The sequence below is a fragment of the Haplochromis burtoni genome, unplaced genomic scaffold, assembly GCF_018398535.1.
Source record: "Haplochromis burtoni strain Fernald_Lab_line unplaced genomic scaffold, NCSU_Asbu1 Contig_91, whole genome shotgun sequence".
NCBI classification, from domain to species: Eukaryota; Metazoa; Chordata; class Actinopteri; order Cichliformes; family Cichlidae; genus Haplochromis; species Haplochromis burtoni.
The window spans coordinates 953,746-971,546 of record NW_024582452.1 but is presented as its reverse complement, the minus strand read 5'-3'; the positions used below and the strand labels follow the sequence as shown (position 1 = coordinate 971,546).

The 17,801-nt window shown below is 42.4% G+C and overlaps 1 protein-coding gene across 1 annotated transcript in view; it reads right to left on the bottom strand.

The window, feature by feature from the left end:
* The window catches only part of adcy6a (adenylate cyclase 6a), a 56,763-nt gene extending 39,699 nt beyond the window's left edge, over positions 1 to 17,064 (bottom strand). Inside the window, exons 1-3 of the mRNA XM_014334824.2 lie at positions 16,826 to 17,064; positions 12,145 to 12,402; positions 11,071 to 12,010 (exon numbers count right to left, since the gene is read on the bottom strand). Of these exons, the coding sequence (XP_014190310.1) occupies positions 11,071 to 12,010; positions 12,145 to 12,164 (960 nt within the window). The 5' untranslated portion in view covers positions 12,165 to 12,402; positions 16,826 to 17,064. The remainder of the gene's footprint in view (positions 1 to 11,070; positions 12,011 to 12,144; positions 12,403 to 16,825) is intronic.
* Between the last annotated feature and the right edge of the window lie 737 nt (positions 17,065 to 17,801).

Sequence of the window (17,801 nt, the reverse complement as noted above, 5' to 3'; positions counted from 1 at the left end):
CCCCCCACCCCGAGCTTTGTGGTTCTCAGAAGGAGAGGTAAATGGCAGAAATCAATTTTGACCTGATTTCTGAAATGTTTTTTTTTCTCCCATCTTCACTTGAGGCAACGGTTACCAAACTGAGTCTTGGCTGCTTGAGTCGTAGTTGTTTCCATGGCAACACTGGACCAACTCAACACGAGCACTGAGGGAGACACTTAGCGATGCTGTTTATTCCCCATCAGTCTCAGAAGTGATGCTAACTCCTTCCCCTGCACTCTTACTGGTCCACAGATTGGCATACTGGGTGGTGTTGGTGGTGTTACATGTGTGAGCATGTATGTGCATGTGTGTATGTGCGTAGTTAAGTTAATGCAGGCAGCTATGAAATGCGCTAACATCTTTTGAGCTTTGACTACAGTGGCTTTATCTTAAAAATGCAATCATTTTTACTGGATTAGTAGCGTGGAGTACTGGTAAATTATTCTTAAATTATTGTTTAAATGTTACCCCCACAGACATACCAAAGAAAAAAAACAACAACTAGAATTTTATAATGACGTGCCGAAACAAAATTTACTACTAGGTACAGTTAGGTCTGAACACACAATCTTTGTGTCTGTCCAGCACAAGAGAGCATTTTTAAATGATTTAACGGCAGACTTTTAGCTTTAATTCCAACATTTTTGCATTTTTATACACAGGCTATCATTTTCAGAGCGTCAGAATTAACTGGGCAGTCTAGCATAATTTCAAATATAAGGATTGTTTTTAATTACTGGATGAAAATCCTCTGTAGTCAATGACTGCCTGAAGCCTAGAATCCAAGGATACTATCAAATGACGTATCCATTGAGTGTTCTGCTATACCTTTTTTGCAGCTGTCTTCAGTTTCTGCATGTTTGCAGGTTTCGCTGCATTCAGTTTTGTATTCGATAACTGAAAAGCGTGTTCTATTGGGTTGAGCTCAGGTGCTGACTTGGTCGTTGAAGAATATCCCATTTCTTTGCCTTGAGAAACTCTTCGATTGCTCTTGCAGTATATTTTGAATCATTATCTATTTCCATTGTGAGGAGAAGCTCACTTGTCTCAATCGGAGCGGAAAGAATAGCCCTGGACACTTCACAATTTATCCTGCTACTTCTATCAGTGGTCCATGCTATATAACTGCTTCTACCATGTTTGATGGGTAATGAGGTATGTTTTGGGTTATGACCTGTTTCTCTTCTAAGGTAACAAGTTAACCTTACTTTCACCTGTCCAAAACTGTGCACGCTCTTTTGTTTTCTGGTAAAGCCTACTCTGGCCTTCATATTCTTGGGTGTATCCAGTGGTTTGCACCTTCTTGTAAGCCCTTCTTGTCTCTTGAGTGTAGACCTTGACAATGACAAGCTTACCTCTCTGAGAGTGTTTTTGACTTGGTTAGATGTTGTGAAGCTACTTTTCTTAACCAAGGAAAGAATTCTGTCATCTTGTTAGGTCTTTTGGAACTTTTTTTTGGGGGGGGCTCAAGCTTTTATTATAGGAACAGGATGGTGAAACGAGTGATGGTGAAGCAGGGTGAAAGTGTGGGGAATGATGTGCAGGAAATGGTGAAAGGAACACTCAAACCCAGGCCCTGCAATTGCCTTCAGTACCAACATAACAAGACGAGCTACTATATGGCTCTACCAGTGTTTCCTCTTTTTAGGAATGATTGTTGATTTGGCCACTCCTGAAATTCCTATCTCCCTTATCAGTTTGTTTTGCTATATAAGCCTAATAATAGCTATCCTGACTTGCACTGGCAATCTCTTTAGGCATCATATTTAAAATGACAGTGAAAAGCTATAAAATGCAAATTCAACACTCCAAATCAACCAAATATCCAACTACTTTTGAGCCACTGAAAACTGGTGACTGTGTATAAAACATGGTTGTAATTCCTAAACAATTCATGTAAAATGTTCACAAAACCCCTGAAATTAAAGGTGAACGTCTGCATTTCTGTCACATATCGATTATTTGATTTGGTCTACAGTAGCAAAACTACAAAAACTCTTTGTCCAACAAAAAATGGAACTGTGGAACTGTGCCATACTAAGCACTAAATAACTGTATTTGATCATTTTCCAAAGTCAAAAATAAATTTCCCTCCAAATTCTCTTCACTGTGTGTTTTCTGTGCGTGTCCCATCCTGGTTGTGAGCCTAGCGTACATGTGACAGGTAGCCTCGTTAAAATGCTGCTGCCGAGTTAAACACACAAATTATTTATCAAGGAGGCTGTGGAAGGATTACGTGCAGAGAATATCAGATTCTGCTCCGTTCCTCTTTCCCTTATTCTATAGCTGCGGCTTTGCACAGGTGGCCATCGCAGGCTGACGCTTCTCCCACTGAGATCCAAGCGCCCCCCGCCCCTCATCCTGATGCATGATGCGCACACAGGGTTACTCCAGCACCGGGAGATGCTGAAACTGTAAACAGCTGATATGGTCTGTGTGAGGTTTCCTCTGATGGAAATGCATCTATTCTCTGTGAAACCTCATGGAAATTTGAAAATTGAGTAAACAGCCTTTCGGAAAGTTTGACGTGAAACCCCAGGGGGTTTGCATACTCTAATCTTATCTAACAAATACAAAATACTTATTAAATAAGAGCTAGACAAGGAAGCCAGTGTAACAAATTGACTCAGGGTCCTCGTAGTCTACAAGGAGGCCTGATTTGCCCTCTGTGCTCTTTCTTAACCCGCCATCTCGTCTGTGGCCAAAACTCAAATACCCATTCATCTACACACAACTTTAAAAGATAAAGGAATGGTTGGGCTATCTGTGATTATACAGCGTTAGAAGCCTCTACCCTAGTGAGGCTAGTGTGTTTCAGGGCATGTGAAAGAGCAGGCCAATGTGTATCCACAGAAAAGGGGGATAGAGTGACCTGCCCGTTGCTCTGACGCAGGCTCTGATAAGACTGTTCCATGTGACGCAACAGTTAGCAGAAACGCCAAAGGCCAGGTATTTTTAGGAACCAGTCTTTGACCTCTCACGGCACTTGTGTCAACAACATCTCCACGACAATGTTGGCCATTGTTAGTGGCCGTAAAGCAAACAACTCTGCTGTGCGAAAGGTGCGAGCGTGAGAAGATTGTGCGACAAAAAGAAGATCGAGGGTGCAAAAACAAAGTGTGCAGATTCAAGCGTGCATGCTGCATGGTTCTAATTTAATGCCGAGCACGGAGGTAGACAAGCACATGTCAGTATGGACGCAGAAACGGACACCCACACACAGGCGAGCAGGACCATTGTTTTGTGATGTTATTTCCCAAAGAAAAACAAAGAGCAGCAATTCTGACAACATTCAATAGAGGGGAGAAGGGAAGGCGTAAACCATAACAAAGCGTGTGTGTGCGGGTGTGTGTGTGCGGGTGTGTGTGTGCGTGTGTGTATGAGTTGACAGGGGACATGTGTACGTACTGTACAGTTACAGCTAATTGATTTCAGCTGAGGAAGTTTGAGGAGCACAGACATCGTGACACAAAAACAGCAGAGTGAAGCTCACGCAACTCACGTAACAGGGCGAACACGAACCATGTTTAAACTGTTAGTGTTTGTTTCGTAAGCCTTATACAACAAGGTCGATCAAACCGCCACATTTTGTGGTTTACAGTGCGAGGCTGTGCGGAAAGAGATGATCCTCGATTCTACAGCTGTAAAAACACACCTACCAAACCAAATCCAAGAGCAATAGGGAACAACCACAAGGTCTTCCTGTGTTTTGAAAGGTTTGAGGACCAGAAATGTCATGGGTTGAACAAAAAGTACCCCCCATACAGCGATTACACACTTATGAGATGTCTCCAAGAGTCTTAGCTGGTCTGAACACGTCTGAGAAATGTTACAAAAAAAGCAACCCTGAGCAGAACACACATCCTAACACTCACATTCATGCAGAAATTTGCTGTAACTTCATTAAAGGTTCTTTTATTTTGACGATGGCATATTAATGTTGCTCCATAGTGCAGTGATATACAGATCAAGGGCTTCCAGGGTGGGGCTACCCGCTATGGCGACCCCTTATGAGCCAAAAGCAGCTTCTTCTTCTGGTGGTGATATATCCTACTTAACAAGTCACAGTAATACAATGTTTAAAGCAGTAAAGGTCTGTCTTTTTTAATCATCATCCACTGAGTTATAAATGCATATATGCTATAGAGACAGACAAGCTAATTTAGCTTTTCATCTTAAACTGTTCAGTTTGCCAGTCAAAATGTCAGTTTATAAAAATAACCACAGCAAAACCATGAATCTTTTTGTGCCTTTGTTTTTCATGCAATAGAACTCAGTCTTTGAGTAGAGTGTTGCAGAAATTTGTCTTCAAACCCACAAATTATTTTATATTTTTGCACTTCCTGTTGAATCCTCATGAAGGTTTTTTTCAGTGGCTTGACCATAATTTTGGACAATCATGGTTCAAGTTAACAACGCCCCCAGGCCAGGAGACTGGTCCATGATCATCTGACAACCGCCAGTCATGAGGGAAAAGTAAAAGGTGACCTTCTCCATATCCAATCCTTAGCAACCTTTGAAAAACTACAGGCAATCTGTTGTTAACCACACCAATCATTAGGTTTCATGTGCAGCACTTTCTTTGCATCTGATTTCATGCAGCAAAATCCAGCAACCTCCAGGAAACAACCAGCTGGGAAGTACACATTTTTCCTGAGCGTCCGGTGGTTATATCGCATCCAATATGGACAATAAGACTTCACAAAAGCTTGAAACGCTTTCATTTTGTTTTACAGCACAGAATCTGTACTAAATATGCCACTTGTGAATTTCAAAGCCAACGAGCAGCTAAAAGAGTTTGAAGATGACGTTGGAGACGTTCATCACATCCCACACGGGATTTGGTGACTATGAGACTCGTAGTGACACTAAAGTCCATTTATTGCATTTATACTTCAAAGGTATTGTTAATTTTTAAATATTATCCTGCTGAACAAAAGGTGTCATAAACATGGTTTATTAAAATAATCAAATTACAGCATTTACATTTATGTTAGACTACTTTTAATTAACTGCTTTAGCCCACATACAATGAAAATGTAAAAAAATGTTGTTCATGACCTGTGTAGCATGTTAACACTATTGGAAGTAAAAATAACTTGAACTCCAATTTTGAAAACACAACTTTCTTTTTTTTAATAAAGCTCTGATTTGTATTATGAGTATGAGTCTGTGGTCTGGGAGCGAGTCCTGTAACTCTCGGTCTGCAAAATACTGTAAATAATGACCAATGTTGGGCAATTAATTATATAGTTACTTCTTCAAAAAAGTAACTGAGTTTTGCAAACATTAAAGTTTCTTGCAGCTGTTTACCTAAAAATGCAGCCAAGGCGTTTTTTTAAATAAACATTTCAAACTATCTACAGAACAATCAGCTGTTCTGCATCAAATCTGATGCCACACAAATTATTTGTGCCACTCCAAAAAATAATTTCTGTCCACTATGAGATAAAGGAGAACAACAGCCTGATACCTGCAGGCCTGACAACAGGAGATGTATCACTGCTGTAACACCTGTAACATTCAGCAGTCGCCTCATTGTTCAAATCTCTCACATCTCAAACACCGCTGTCACTCCTAAAACTTCCTCCCTTCCTAAACAACTAAATGCCATGTTGCCATATCATTTTTTTGATTGGTCCACATGGTAAATTTCCCAACAATAGGAAAGGGTGGGGTTTTTTTGTTTTTGTTTTTGCTCACACGCAGAGTGCTTTCGAGCGTTTTCCTTATAAAACGCCGTTTTTACCGTTTCTTCCCACAGTAATTAAAAACAACGTTAGTATCCAGGGAAAAAAAAGACAAACATTGTATATATTTTTATCATAACTCTGGTTTTACGTGTCCTATCGTCACAATTTAAAAACTGGTATAAAGTCCACACTTTTTCTGTCAATTGTTCCGTCTGTCCTGCTCACATCTCCAACAGTTGTACACGTTGTCATTAACGTGGCTTCACTCCACATCAGCCACGCTGCTTTGCTAGCTAAGGACGCTGTCATAGCCTGTCAACAACGTTGATTAGCTGCGTATATATGAATGTGAATCACATCATTAGCTGCACTATGGTATAAGGTGGCATCGTTCTAATCCCAAACTGGAGCAGCCAGTCACTTACTGACTAACACTGCAAAACAGAACTGTTAACGTATTTATTTTAATTTCAATTCAGGTTAGATTTTTTTGTGCGCAACACAGATTTTCTGTGCGCAGAGACCGTGCCAGCAGTGCGCAATTGCGCTTGTGCGCAGCTTAGAGGGAACATTGGTTCCAACCCTGGGTAGGGTCAGAAAGGCCATCCGAGATGGATGTGCCATTGTGACCCCTTGCAAAATAAGCGAGCAGCCAATTTTACTTTCACTCAAGGAAAGCAGGGCAATAAAAATAAGCCATTCACTGCCGATTTGAAAATGTAAGACCTAACCAGGAACCAAACACCATCTTTTACTAAGAGTCTCAGTTTTAACCCGTCCAGACTAAAACACAGTTTTTCTGACTTATGCCTGATTTAGACTTCTGCGGGTAATCTAAGTCGTAAATTACAACTAACCAGAAACCCCTTTTAACTCTTTGCTGTAAACCTTCCGAGTTGCAGGTAGTCGCAGGAAGGTTACATTGCAGGTTTAAAAGAGGTTTCTGGTTATGTCGTAAGTTATGATGTAGATTTCTAAATCTAGTCTAAATCAGGCATACAACAGGGTCATCAGTGGTTCCAGCAGTCTCAACTTTCCAGGGTGTATCCCATCTCTCCCCAAGATTTAATTCTACCTGAGTATGCAGTATAATATCTGCTTTCTATAAATACTAATCTATGCAGGAATAATAACAGCAACAATTTCCCCAAACTTTATTACTTTTTATTCATTCTCTGTGATTTCAGTTCATCGTTTCTCTTTGACTTGATTATGGCTTTAAATGATTTCTGCAAGAAGCAAATGAAACTAGGGTTTGATGCGGAGCTGCTCAATTAATCTAATTGTTTCAATTTCAATGATAATTTTGGCATCCATTGATATTTAAAGCATGGCAAGTGAGAAAGATTGAGTACTGCACTGCTTTAGTTGTTAATATTTCTTTAATTCTGCCTTTAATCAAACCATTTTCCTTTATTTTTGCCTCTTCATACATGTCCAAATTTAGCTATAAGACTGAGCTACGATAGCCTCAGCCAGTGAATTATTTCTGTAGGTTTTCAGGTAAAGTTCAAAGAAATCCACTGAATTACAAACAGAATTTTCTTCATTTTTTTAGCTTAGCATATCAACTATGCTAACCAACCCAATTTAAGTGATGCAGATTAATCAGCTTCACTCTGACAGAAAATAAGGGAAGTGAAATAAGACATCTAGAGTCTAACAAACTCTCCACCCTAAAAAAAACAAAACAAAAACACTATCTGCATTTACATCATTCGTCATGCCCAGTTTTCGAATCGCCTGCACCAATCACCTGTACTCATCCATCCAAAGAGAAAGCCGGTTAATGAGTTATGGGAGAAAGAGGAAATAGCTGCAGGCAAGCGTGAAGCAGTGATTGATGACACTGAATTAGCTGGTCACACAGTACACAAGCGACCTTAGGAATTAACAGCATAGCTGGGCTGCAGCGATCTCATGACTTTCATTCACGTAACGATGGCAAACAATGTAAGAACATGTGATGGATTACACTATGATATATCGTGCCTGATGTGACAGAGCACGCTGTAATTACTGAGTTCCCACGAATCCCTAATCTACTCCTGTGCTACAGTAATTAATTTATAATAAACAATCACAATATTATAACACAGGAGTCGGTAAATGCATTACAGTGACAATTAGTTAAGATTAAGCCTAATATCCCCCTTATTGTTTCTTAGTAATGGCCTTCCTATTTTGTTTTGCATAACTTTTCCCAGAGGAAAAGACAGCTGTAAAACAGCTAAGGCACTACAGAGGCCAAACATCCACCATATTGCCCCCCCTCTCTTTCGGCCTCACCCCCGTCACCCCCACCCTGAGAGAAAAGTACAAAGTGTCCCTTGTGTGAGAGCACAGAGACCTGAGTGATACTGCTTTATATCATGGTATTCTCCCACTGTCACACAACAGCACACATACGCGCACACACTTACAGCCGTCCAGCTGGGGCGGTTCATTCAGCCCACTGACCTTCAGTGAGCCCCTAGGTCCTTGGCATGACGCACAAACAACACACTGTACAGCGAGACCCATAAGCCCCAAAGTACATGTAAATACGCACATACAACGTGGTGACAAAACCCAGCAGAGCCGTTTACAGTTCACATGCTAGCCGCCCCATCAACAGCATGATGTCAGTGTTTTAAATGCAGTCAGGGATATGACTGAGAGTCAAGTTCAGTCAATCTACAGAGAAGTTTATCACTATACATCCAACGTTTCGTTTTGCTTGCATATTCAAAACCTCATTGTTTCCCCTTTTTTAATTAACCCAAAACAGTTGGAACCTGAACGTAGTTGCTGTTGTTGTGAATAAATATTTTATCTATAGAGTGTCGGGTAGGTACATAAAATTCCTATCACACTGTAGTAAGGCTCAGTTTTACTTTTGCCTAACAAAGCAACAAACTCATAACTAAACTGACCAGTTTCGGCAATGTGTTTTATTGAAATTAGCTGATTTTCAATAGAAGTTTTTGAAAATGACTAATTATTTCTGCTTTTTTAAAATCACACTGCAACAGAAATTCATTAAAAATCTGCATTGTCACATCATAGCAAAAACGTCCTCGGTTTGAATCCAGTCTAGGGCCACTGGGGCCTCTCTGAGTATTCTGGCTTCTTCCCAGAGGCCAAAAACAACCTAACATGGGGTTGGGTTAATTGGATGTAGATGTGAACGTGTGCATTAGTGGTTGTCTGCCTCTATGTGTTAGCCTGAGAGAGACTGGAAACCTGTCCAGGGTGTACTTTGCCTCTCTCCCAACAACAGCTGGGAAAGGCTCCAGCCCCCCAGTGACCCTGAATTGAATAAGCGGAGGAAACGGGATGGATCATGTAGAATATTTACACCAAGGATGCCATTTGTGTTCATATTTTCTGTTAATTGATTTTCTCATTGGTTTGGTTTGGTTGTGCTTGTCAGAAATTTGAGTGCGTTTTATTTTACTGATTTTAATTAAGTCCAGAAAAGAAACCTTACTCATATCAGTGCACCATCACCTAACTTAACAACTTTCAGCTCCATATTTTGGTTTTGCAACAAGAAACTGTTTCTGTTCTGTTTCCTGGCTCTTATATACTCTGTTTTCAGCCCTTACAGCCAGCTTATTCCATAAAAAAAATGCTATGAGAAACCCAAAGTACACCGTAAACTCTAACACAGAAATACAGATTACCATTCATACTCACGTTCACACCTATAGCCAGTTCAGTTTACCACCAATGAACCAAACATGCATGTCTTTGAAAATACCCAGCAGAAATACCCAGAGGCCCGGGGCGAACATGCAAACGCTACACAGAAAGGCACCAAGTATATTTGAACAAAAACTGGATCATCAAATCATCAGGAAGGCCACTCCCAATGAATCTAACTTAGTTTGTTGTCTCCTGGACGTGCAAATACAGATTGTTTTGCAAAGGTGACATTTGAGAGATCACTATTAGGATGTTACAGCCTTCAAAGCATTTACAGATGTTCTACCAGAATGCAGTTTTAATATAGATACCTCCTAAATCAATCTGAGTGCTCTTATGCTTCTCTTGCATAACGCCCAAGAAGAATAAACATGGGGATAAAAGCTTGGCTTAAAACTGTGTTTCTCTGACATGTCAAAAGAACAAAAGTAAGAAGGTACTATTCTGCTGTTATGCAGTTTTATTACAAAGTAAGGTACTAACCGCCATTCCTGCTGTTATTGCTACGGTATCTTAAAACCTGAGGGTTTTTTTAGAGAGTAAAAAAATGATAATATATCAGTCAATATGGTTTGGCTACATAAAGCAGCAACTTTCAGGGTTGTAGAAATAAAGCCAACAATTAAGTCCCAAAAACTGCAGTTCCTCTTTGTGTCACTTGAGGCTCTGGCTCCAAAGCTGAGTAAACCCTCACACTCCCTTGTTAAATGCTCCGCTTAAAAGCATCAAAACTACAAGGCCCTTTAGCCTCTATAGTTGTTTCCTCCTCATGGAGTTAGGGGTGTGGCCACTTTGACTGGCAGATGTGGTAAAATAGGCTGCTATTGCCAGCAAGTCACAGACTTCAGTTGGACCTCTCAGCCATGGTTTTAGGAGCATTAAACGGAATTATTATGTTATTGTTAGCTACCTTAACAGCAGTATGTGTAAAACCTAAATGTGAAAAGGCCGCCTGTTTTTGCACCACCGTCTGCTGAGCCGCAGCTGCTTCGTTATCATTACTAAATGAATCCAAGCGCCTTTTTTTCTGGAAAACAGCTTTAATCTCACGACTACCAATACATCTGTAAGAGGCCAATACTGGCCATTAACAGGGGGGAAACCATTTGGGTTCCTGTTTGTGGTGGCGCTCTGCTTCAAACGGATCTGGTCATTCGAATACTTTTTAAATGTGGGAAAATGGCATTCTTTTTTTTATTATTCAGGTTAAAAACTTTGCTGGAGACCTCAGCATATTGATTCAACCAATGCTTAGCTACACTCTAAGCCATTTATAATGAGTGACTCACCCAAGAGCCTGTGTGTTTTAAGAGGATATGAGAGTATGAACTTGATCATGAACTTCTAAAAAACAGCAGGACAACAAATCAATAACCACAGAATGGGAAGAGAAGAAGGAGCTGTTCCCTTGTCACAGGGGTCACCACAGCAGTTAGCTCTGCATGTTTCATTTGGCAGTTTTATACCGGATTCCCTTCCCGCCACAACCCCAAAGGAGATTTGTATCTGTGGGCTGGAAATGAACCAGCGATCTTTCACTTGCCAAGCAAATATGTATGGAGACAAAACCACAGAACGAAAAAAAAAGCAACTACTGTTGGCCATCTGTGTCGCTTCACATGAAAAGCAAAGACACCACAGAACATTCAGACATCAGGCTTTTTACCTGTTTCCAAAGGAACTTGTCTTCCTGGTTGACCTGCCAGGTGGTGACCACGTGTATGATGGACAGCACTGCTCCACTTAGCACCGCCGCCCTCATCCTCACAGGCAGCAGAGTGTAGATGATGTAGATGAAGAACACGGACCACCAAATGCCTTCCGAAGCACTCCTGGGTGCCACCATGAGCACCCCAAAAACCTGGACGGACACTAAGACCCCGATCACCAGGTAACTGACCATCCACATGTAGTCCTGGTGGAAGCCATTGCGGTTGCACACTACCATTAGAGCCATAAAGAGTGCCATCGCCACTGAAAGGGCTGACGAATAGGCCACGTGAGGGGCGGCGTGGACACAGTGGAAGGTCAGCATGATGCCGCACACGATCACAAGTACCCCCATGAGCATGGTCAAGGAGCTCTGGTTCAGCCTAAAGAAGTAACGCTGGTATAGACGCTCCAGTTTGCGGGACTGGAATTTTTTCGACTGGAATACTCGTACCACCCTGAGCCAGCAGTCCGCAGCCGTCACTACCCCCGCTGCGCCGTTGGGACCTTCGTCGCCCATGTCGCTGCTTCCTCCATTACATCCCCCTTTCCTCCCTTTTAACTCCCCGTCCTCAAAGCCCAGGTCAACCGATTTCAGCCCCACACCTTCGCTCGGAGCCCCTCCCCTTTTGCCATAGTGGTCCTCCTGCCATCCGCAACGGACGCCGAAGTTTCCCCCACCTCCCATGGCCCCTGCCCCCCCTCCGCGGTGGTGCTGATGGAGGGGGGCTCCGGAAGGGGGCTCCATAGCATCGGGGTCCCGCAGACAGCTCATGTAACGCGGGTTGCAGAGAGATGAGCCTCCCTTCCGTTTGGACTTCTTGCCATTGCGCTCCCCCCACGCAGTCTTGCGGTCGTCCACTCTGGCAACTAGGAAACCACTGAACCAGGACATTCTGTGTGAGCAGAGAGGAAAAACATTCAGTACAAGAACAGTTCACATAACAGCCACAGCACTGATACCACAGTGGAGGACCAAAACACCGTTTTACTCCTCGCCTCGCCTGGAGTAGAGGAGTTGTTCGTTTACCTGTTGGGGTTCTGGTACATGTCCCAGCCCTTTCCCCTGCAGCCGGTTCACTCATTTATCCCCGTGGACAAAATTCTGAAGACGCAAGGAGGTGTTTTTAGGAGCCACGCTGCAGGGCCGCAGGGTGGGAGTGACTGGATGGGGGTTAAATGGCGCACAAAGCTCCAGATGTTTGTGCCAGAGCCAGTGATCAGAGACCAAGATTAATAAGATGACCAGTCTCTGCTGCCAGGCCTATCTCCACAGCTCCTGCTGGGTCTAAAGGGGAAAAAAAACAAACACACACAGAAGATTGTACAGTGACAAACAGAAAAAGGTGAAGCAAAAAAACATTTTTAAGTAATCAGGTGAAACACACAAGCAGCCTGTCACTGATGCTAGTAGTCATACTAATAAACTCTTCTGACACACGTTTAGCTCTTTTAATAGCTCGTTAGAGGGGGGAAAAAAAAGCTTCTCCATGCGCAAATTGACAGGAAATAAAATGCATCATACTGAGAGCAAAATGCACATAAATCTAATTTCCTGGAAAACCAGACACACTTGATATAGTCTGAAAATGGATTCAGAGCTGGGGGAGGGGGCCCAAAATAGCATGTAGGTGTGGGTTTTTTAAGGTAAACCAGAACCTGCTCCGTTTGACCCCCCCCCCACACACACACACACACACACACAAAAAGACCAAAAAAACAAAAAACAAAACACCCTCTGGTATAAACACAGAAATTTGAAGGCAGGTGGGCTTGAAGATGCAGAAAGGTTCCTTCAAGCTCTGCTGATAATCACAATCAACAATAAACAGACGAGTGAAAAATGGAGATAAATGCAGCCGGACAACAGGACACTGTCAAGACAGGAGCAGCATATACAACATGACAGGATCTGGGGCACAGCAGGATTAAATCACAAGTTGTTCACCTATATTTTCCCTTTAGTTGTACATAACACACACAGCATTTCATACATACATTTTCTTACATGTAATTTGTCGTCTGGTTGGATAAAATTTAAAAGTAGGGATTTTTTGTGAACTCCAGAATAAATGAAATTAAACTTTTGGAGTTGTGCTTTTCCTGAAAATTGCTTCTCTCCATCTAACAGGACAACACTCAGAGCACACTCTGTTTTATTAACCTTTAAAGACTTCTATGTATGTTTACTTTATGTGGTTTATGATCTCGAATATTACATCTCTCTTAATGCCATGAAGTTTAGGAGAAACTTTTTTTTGTCTTCTAATTTAATTTGATAATCATAATCATATTTTTATTATCAGTTATATTTGGTAACCAAAAGAAAACACAGCATATGGCACTCTAATGCCTGCCTTTATGTTACCTTACAAGAGAATGACTCCCGTGAGCTCCACAGAAGAAAGAAAATCGTATCCATGCATCACACACAAAAAGAAAATTTGTGTGTTTTAAGTGTTTTGGAAAATTCTGAACAATTAAAAGTCATAACAAAACACGAGTGATGGTTGGAAGTGGAATCTTCAAATTGATGATTCTTTTGCTGTCTTTCACACTATCTGCGCCGGCGACTTACATCATGCGATGGTTTTAAAAATCTAACTTTCTCCTGAGTCTTTGGTAAGTTCAAAACAATCCTCTGGCAGTGAAAGTGTTTAAGGTGTATTTGGGGTTTTGCTTTCCTCTCATTGGGCTGTTAATGATTTATCCAGAACAATAATTTGGCAGCAAAATAAGCTTGAACCAAGGTACACATATTTGGCTAAAGGCACAATTTCCTGGTTCAGTTCGGTGAAGAAAGCTCGAGTTGCTGTAGGTGACTGACAGCTGAAATGTTTTTTGTTTCCATCATAAAGAAATACTATGACTATGACCAAACTTTTGATTGGTACTATATATACGTATACTGTAATATAACATGATAACCTCTTAACATGTACCAGGTAAACTGCAGCCTGTTAGGATTGGGTTTTGTTGTGACCACCTGCTAAATACTTACATTTTCACAAACTAGAAAATGTTACATCTTAAAGCTTTTTCTTTTGGGTGTTTCAAATGATCAAATAATCCATAAAAAAAGGCTGGTCGTTAACCAAAACTTAACCCTAACCTTAGCCCCAGATGGCCTAACAATGACCTGACAAAGCAAGTTTCAAATAATGAGGTCAGCAATTCTATGAACCAACCCCTGACAGGCAAAAGCTTGAACTTCAGAATAATGTTTCATTTTTTTTCTACTCTGGCTCTGTATGATGTCAACAAAAGCAGACATTTGTATTGTGGTCATGTCGGGCACAGAGATGTTCCAACAGAAGAAATGAGCTATAACAACTTGTCTCAGACAGAGAATGAACTGAGGGACTGCACAAAGGCCAAGGAGATAGACAAGGATTATTTTCAAACTGCTTTGAATTATGCAAAGCTACTCTAGCAGAGTTCAAGTTTAATATTGTGAAGCTTGAAATGGGCACAGCAACTTCCCTTTCAAATTACTGTTAATAAAAGTTCACTTTTGTCTGCTATTTTTGTTTGCTTGTTTTGATCGCAAATGCCTAAAGTAGCAAAATCATTAATTTCACTACTCACTACTGCATTTTGCTATACTGTGTATAAGATAATGTCTTGTTTAATAACTCATGCTGGCTTTAATTAATTATAGGATGGCTGGTTTAAACAGAGGGTGGCCAGTTTTTACAGACAGTGGTTGAACTTCAGCAATGATACATAAAGGATAACTTTGAATCCAGAGCCACTCTAGCTGAGTCCAAGAATAAGAATATGGATTAGGACGTGCAGTACTGTGTCTGTTAAAATGGGCATGTCTGTGGAATTAAATTGGGAATTTGTGCTGACCTGTTCGAATTTATTGTATTTCTACCTGTTGTGATATCACTATTAGAGCTCTCATGTCATGGAAAATACACACAATAACAGTTTGGCGTTGTAATCATTCACTGTAAGCACTGTTAAAGTCCCTTATTGAGTTATAAAACGTCTGTCTGCCAGATACCCTCAGCTCCGTAGTGCAGAGTCGAACGCATAACGCAGGAAACGCACAGCCGCTTCTGCTGCTGCTGCACCCGCCGCCTCCTCCTCCTCCTCCTCGGCCGGTATTTTCACCGGAGAGAGGCACGATGTGTTGTTGAAGCAAAAATAGATTTTCCTCGCTATATCCTGCTGCCTGCATGCGCCTTCGCTGGCACGTATCTGTCCGAGCTGTAGCCTATCCCTCCTCCCTGGCAGCGTATCGACAACATTCAAGGAGAACCACCAACACCACCTCACCACCCTTCTCTCTCTCTCTCTCTCTCTCTCTCTCTCTCTCTCTCTCTCTCACACACACACACACACACACACACTTCCCTACCCTCTCCTCCCACCTCCACCTCCCCGGCTGCGTCCCTCGCTCCCCTGCACAAGGTCGACCAGCTCATGCCCATTTGCAAACGTCGCGGAGCTGCCAGCCGCTTGTGTTTGCATGGTGCCGGGCTGCACTCTCCGCCCCCCAATCCCTCCCCACTGGCTCTAGGACAGGCAGGGAGGGGAGGGGGGTGACCGACCGATTCCTAAGGGGCATTTTAAACCGGACAACTGGCCACAAACAGCGAGCATTCAAGTCACTCATTACGGGGCAGTAGACATGTCCGAGGGCGCGCATGCATGCTTCTCTTTCTCCCTGTGGTGCACTTCTCATCCAGAGGATAAAATGCAGGAAATAAAATAGGATCAAGCAGTTGGTAGTGGGTGGGGGGGACCAAAGGTACGCTGTGGATTTTGAAAGGGCAATTTACGCATATTCTGCGGCCCTGTTTAGCTCATGTGCGGATGATGTGCCTGCGATCCTGTGCCTAAATGCCATGCACAGACAGGCCGTGTGTGAGGGCCCGCATTCAAACAGCGTAGGCTTCTTGTTACATAACACCACGGCCTGTGTGACAACCATAGCGGGGACCATAAAACCATTCCGCCGCGTCCCGTATCTCAACTTAGGACACAACACGCCTCTGTCAGCGATTTATTCTCTTTTTGTCGTCCCCCCTCCTCCTTCTCCTCCTCTGTCCTTCAGTCTGCAGCAAAGCAATAGCTCACAGGATTAGTGCACTGACAAACACGAGTCTTGGGTAAATAAACAGATTAGCATTATATTTATATTATTACTGCTGCACATTCCTCAGCATCAGTCAGTGCAAGGAAAGCGAGCGATCGCCTACAAAATAAAGAAAAGAAAAGAAAGAAATCCACCGCATTCGAAAGGCAATTAGCGCATAAAGAGAGGTGTTTGAGTTTAAAGTTATGTCATTAAAAAGATCCGAATCATTATGAGCGCCTCATGCGAGATGCAAGCCAGCCCGTCAGCGCTGTCAGCTGTGCTCGGAAACACAGGCGCACGGTGATGCGGCTCATCCTTTCCCCACTGCTACACAGATATGTTGTTTTTGGCCGCCAGTGGAAAACATGTACTGGCCGCGTATCCTCTGCCACCACCGCCGCCGATGTGAAGCAGAGGCCTCGCAGCAACTGTCGCCAGCCATGTCATTCACTTCAGCACAAATGGAGTACTGACAGCGAGGTGGCACGGGCGTCTGCGGCGCAGCGCAACAGCGCCCGAGACGTTTGTGTGACAGGAGAACATATTTTATATATGTCGGCCTGCGGTGTGCAGCAGCAGCAGCATTTTTTTTTTTTTTTTTTAAAAAGGACGGACTCACCGAGATCATCTTTTTCTATCCGCCGACAGGAGCGCAGCACACGATCCGATTCGGCGCGGTGGTTGTCGGTGGGGGCGCCCAGGGTGGAGGACCATTTGTAGCCTAGCGGTCCAAGGATGGTCCGGTTAAATTGGTCACCCTGTGGTGGATCTCCTCCTGTCGTCTTCTCGCTCCACTCCCTTGCCTCTCCTCCCCCTGACCCTCTCGGCTCCCAGCACCACTGTCAAGACAGGGGGAGTACAAACAACACACTTCCGTATATGGTTTTCAAACTCAAACGCTGCTGCCGCTGCAGAAGAATCCTAAACGTATTTGACAGAAGGAACATAAAAACTACACATCTTACAATTCAGAGATTTAGTTGATCTTAACACAGCACGGGTTATGTACGAAGCACAAAACGATCTGCTGGCAAACTGCGTTCCTAGGCTGATGTTTAAAGAGGCAGAGGTCAGTCAGGACCAGTGTTTACGTCTGTCAAAAAGGGCGCAAACTTGTGGGGCTGCACGAGAAAGACTGTTTAGAACCTTTATTATTTTCTTTGCTCTTTTTTTTTTTTTTTTGCAAAATATAGTTATAAAATGTATGAAAATTATTGTTGTTTTATTTTCCCATGAATATTTTCTGTGATTATAATTGTTTTTAAACTCTTAATGACTGATTTATTTTGTATTTAGCATTAATATTAAAAAAAAAACCTAGAATGTAAGTAAAAGTATGAAGTTGAAATCCCAGCAGACGATTGGAAATCAGCCAGTGCTGTCACTCATACTCACACTGTGCATGCTTCTGATAAACACACATTCAGTAGTTATCGAAGTGTTAGAGGCTCAGCTGATCAGTGGAAAAGTACGAAGTGAAACCAAACGGATTGAAAATTATCTTTAAGGGTGAGAAACAAGCAGCATTTTGCTGATGCTTTATTTACCTGTAAATTCACTTGCACCCCTGAATGTTTTTGGTTTCTACAGGGTGA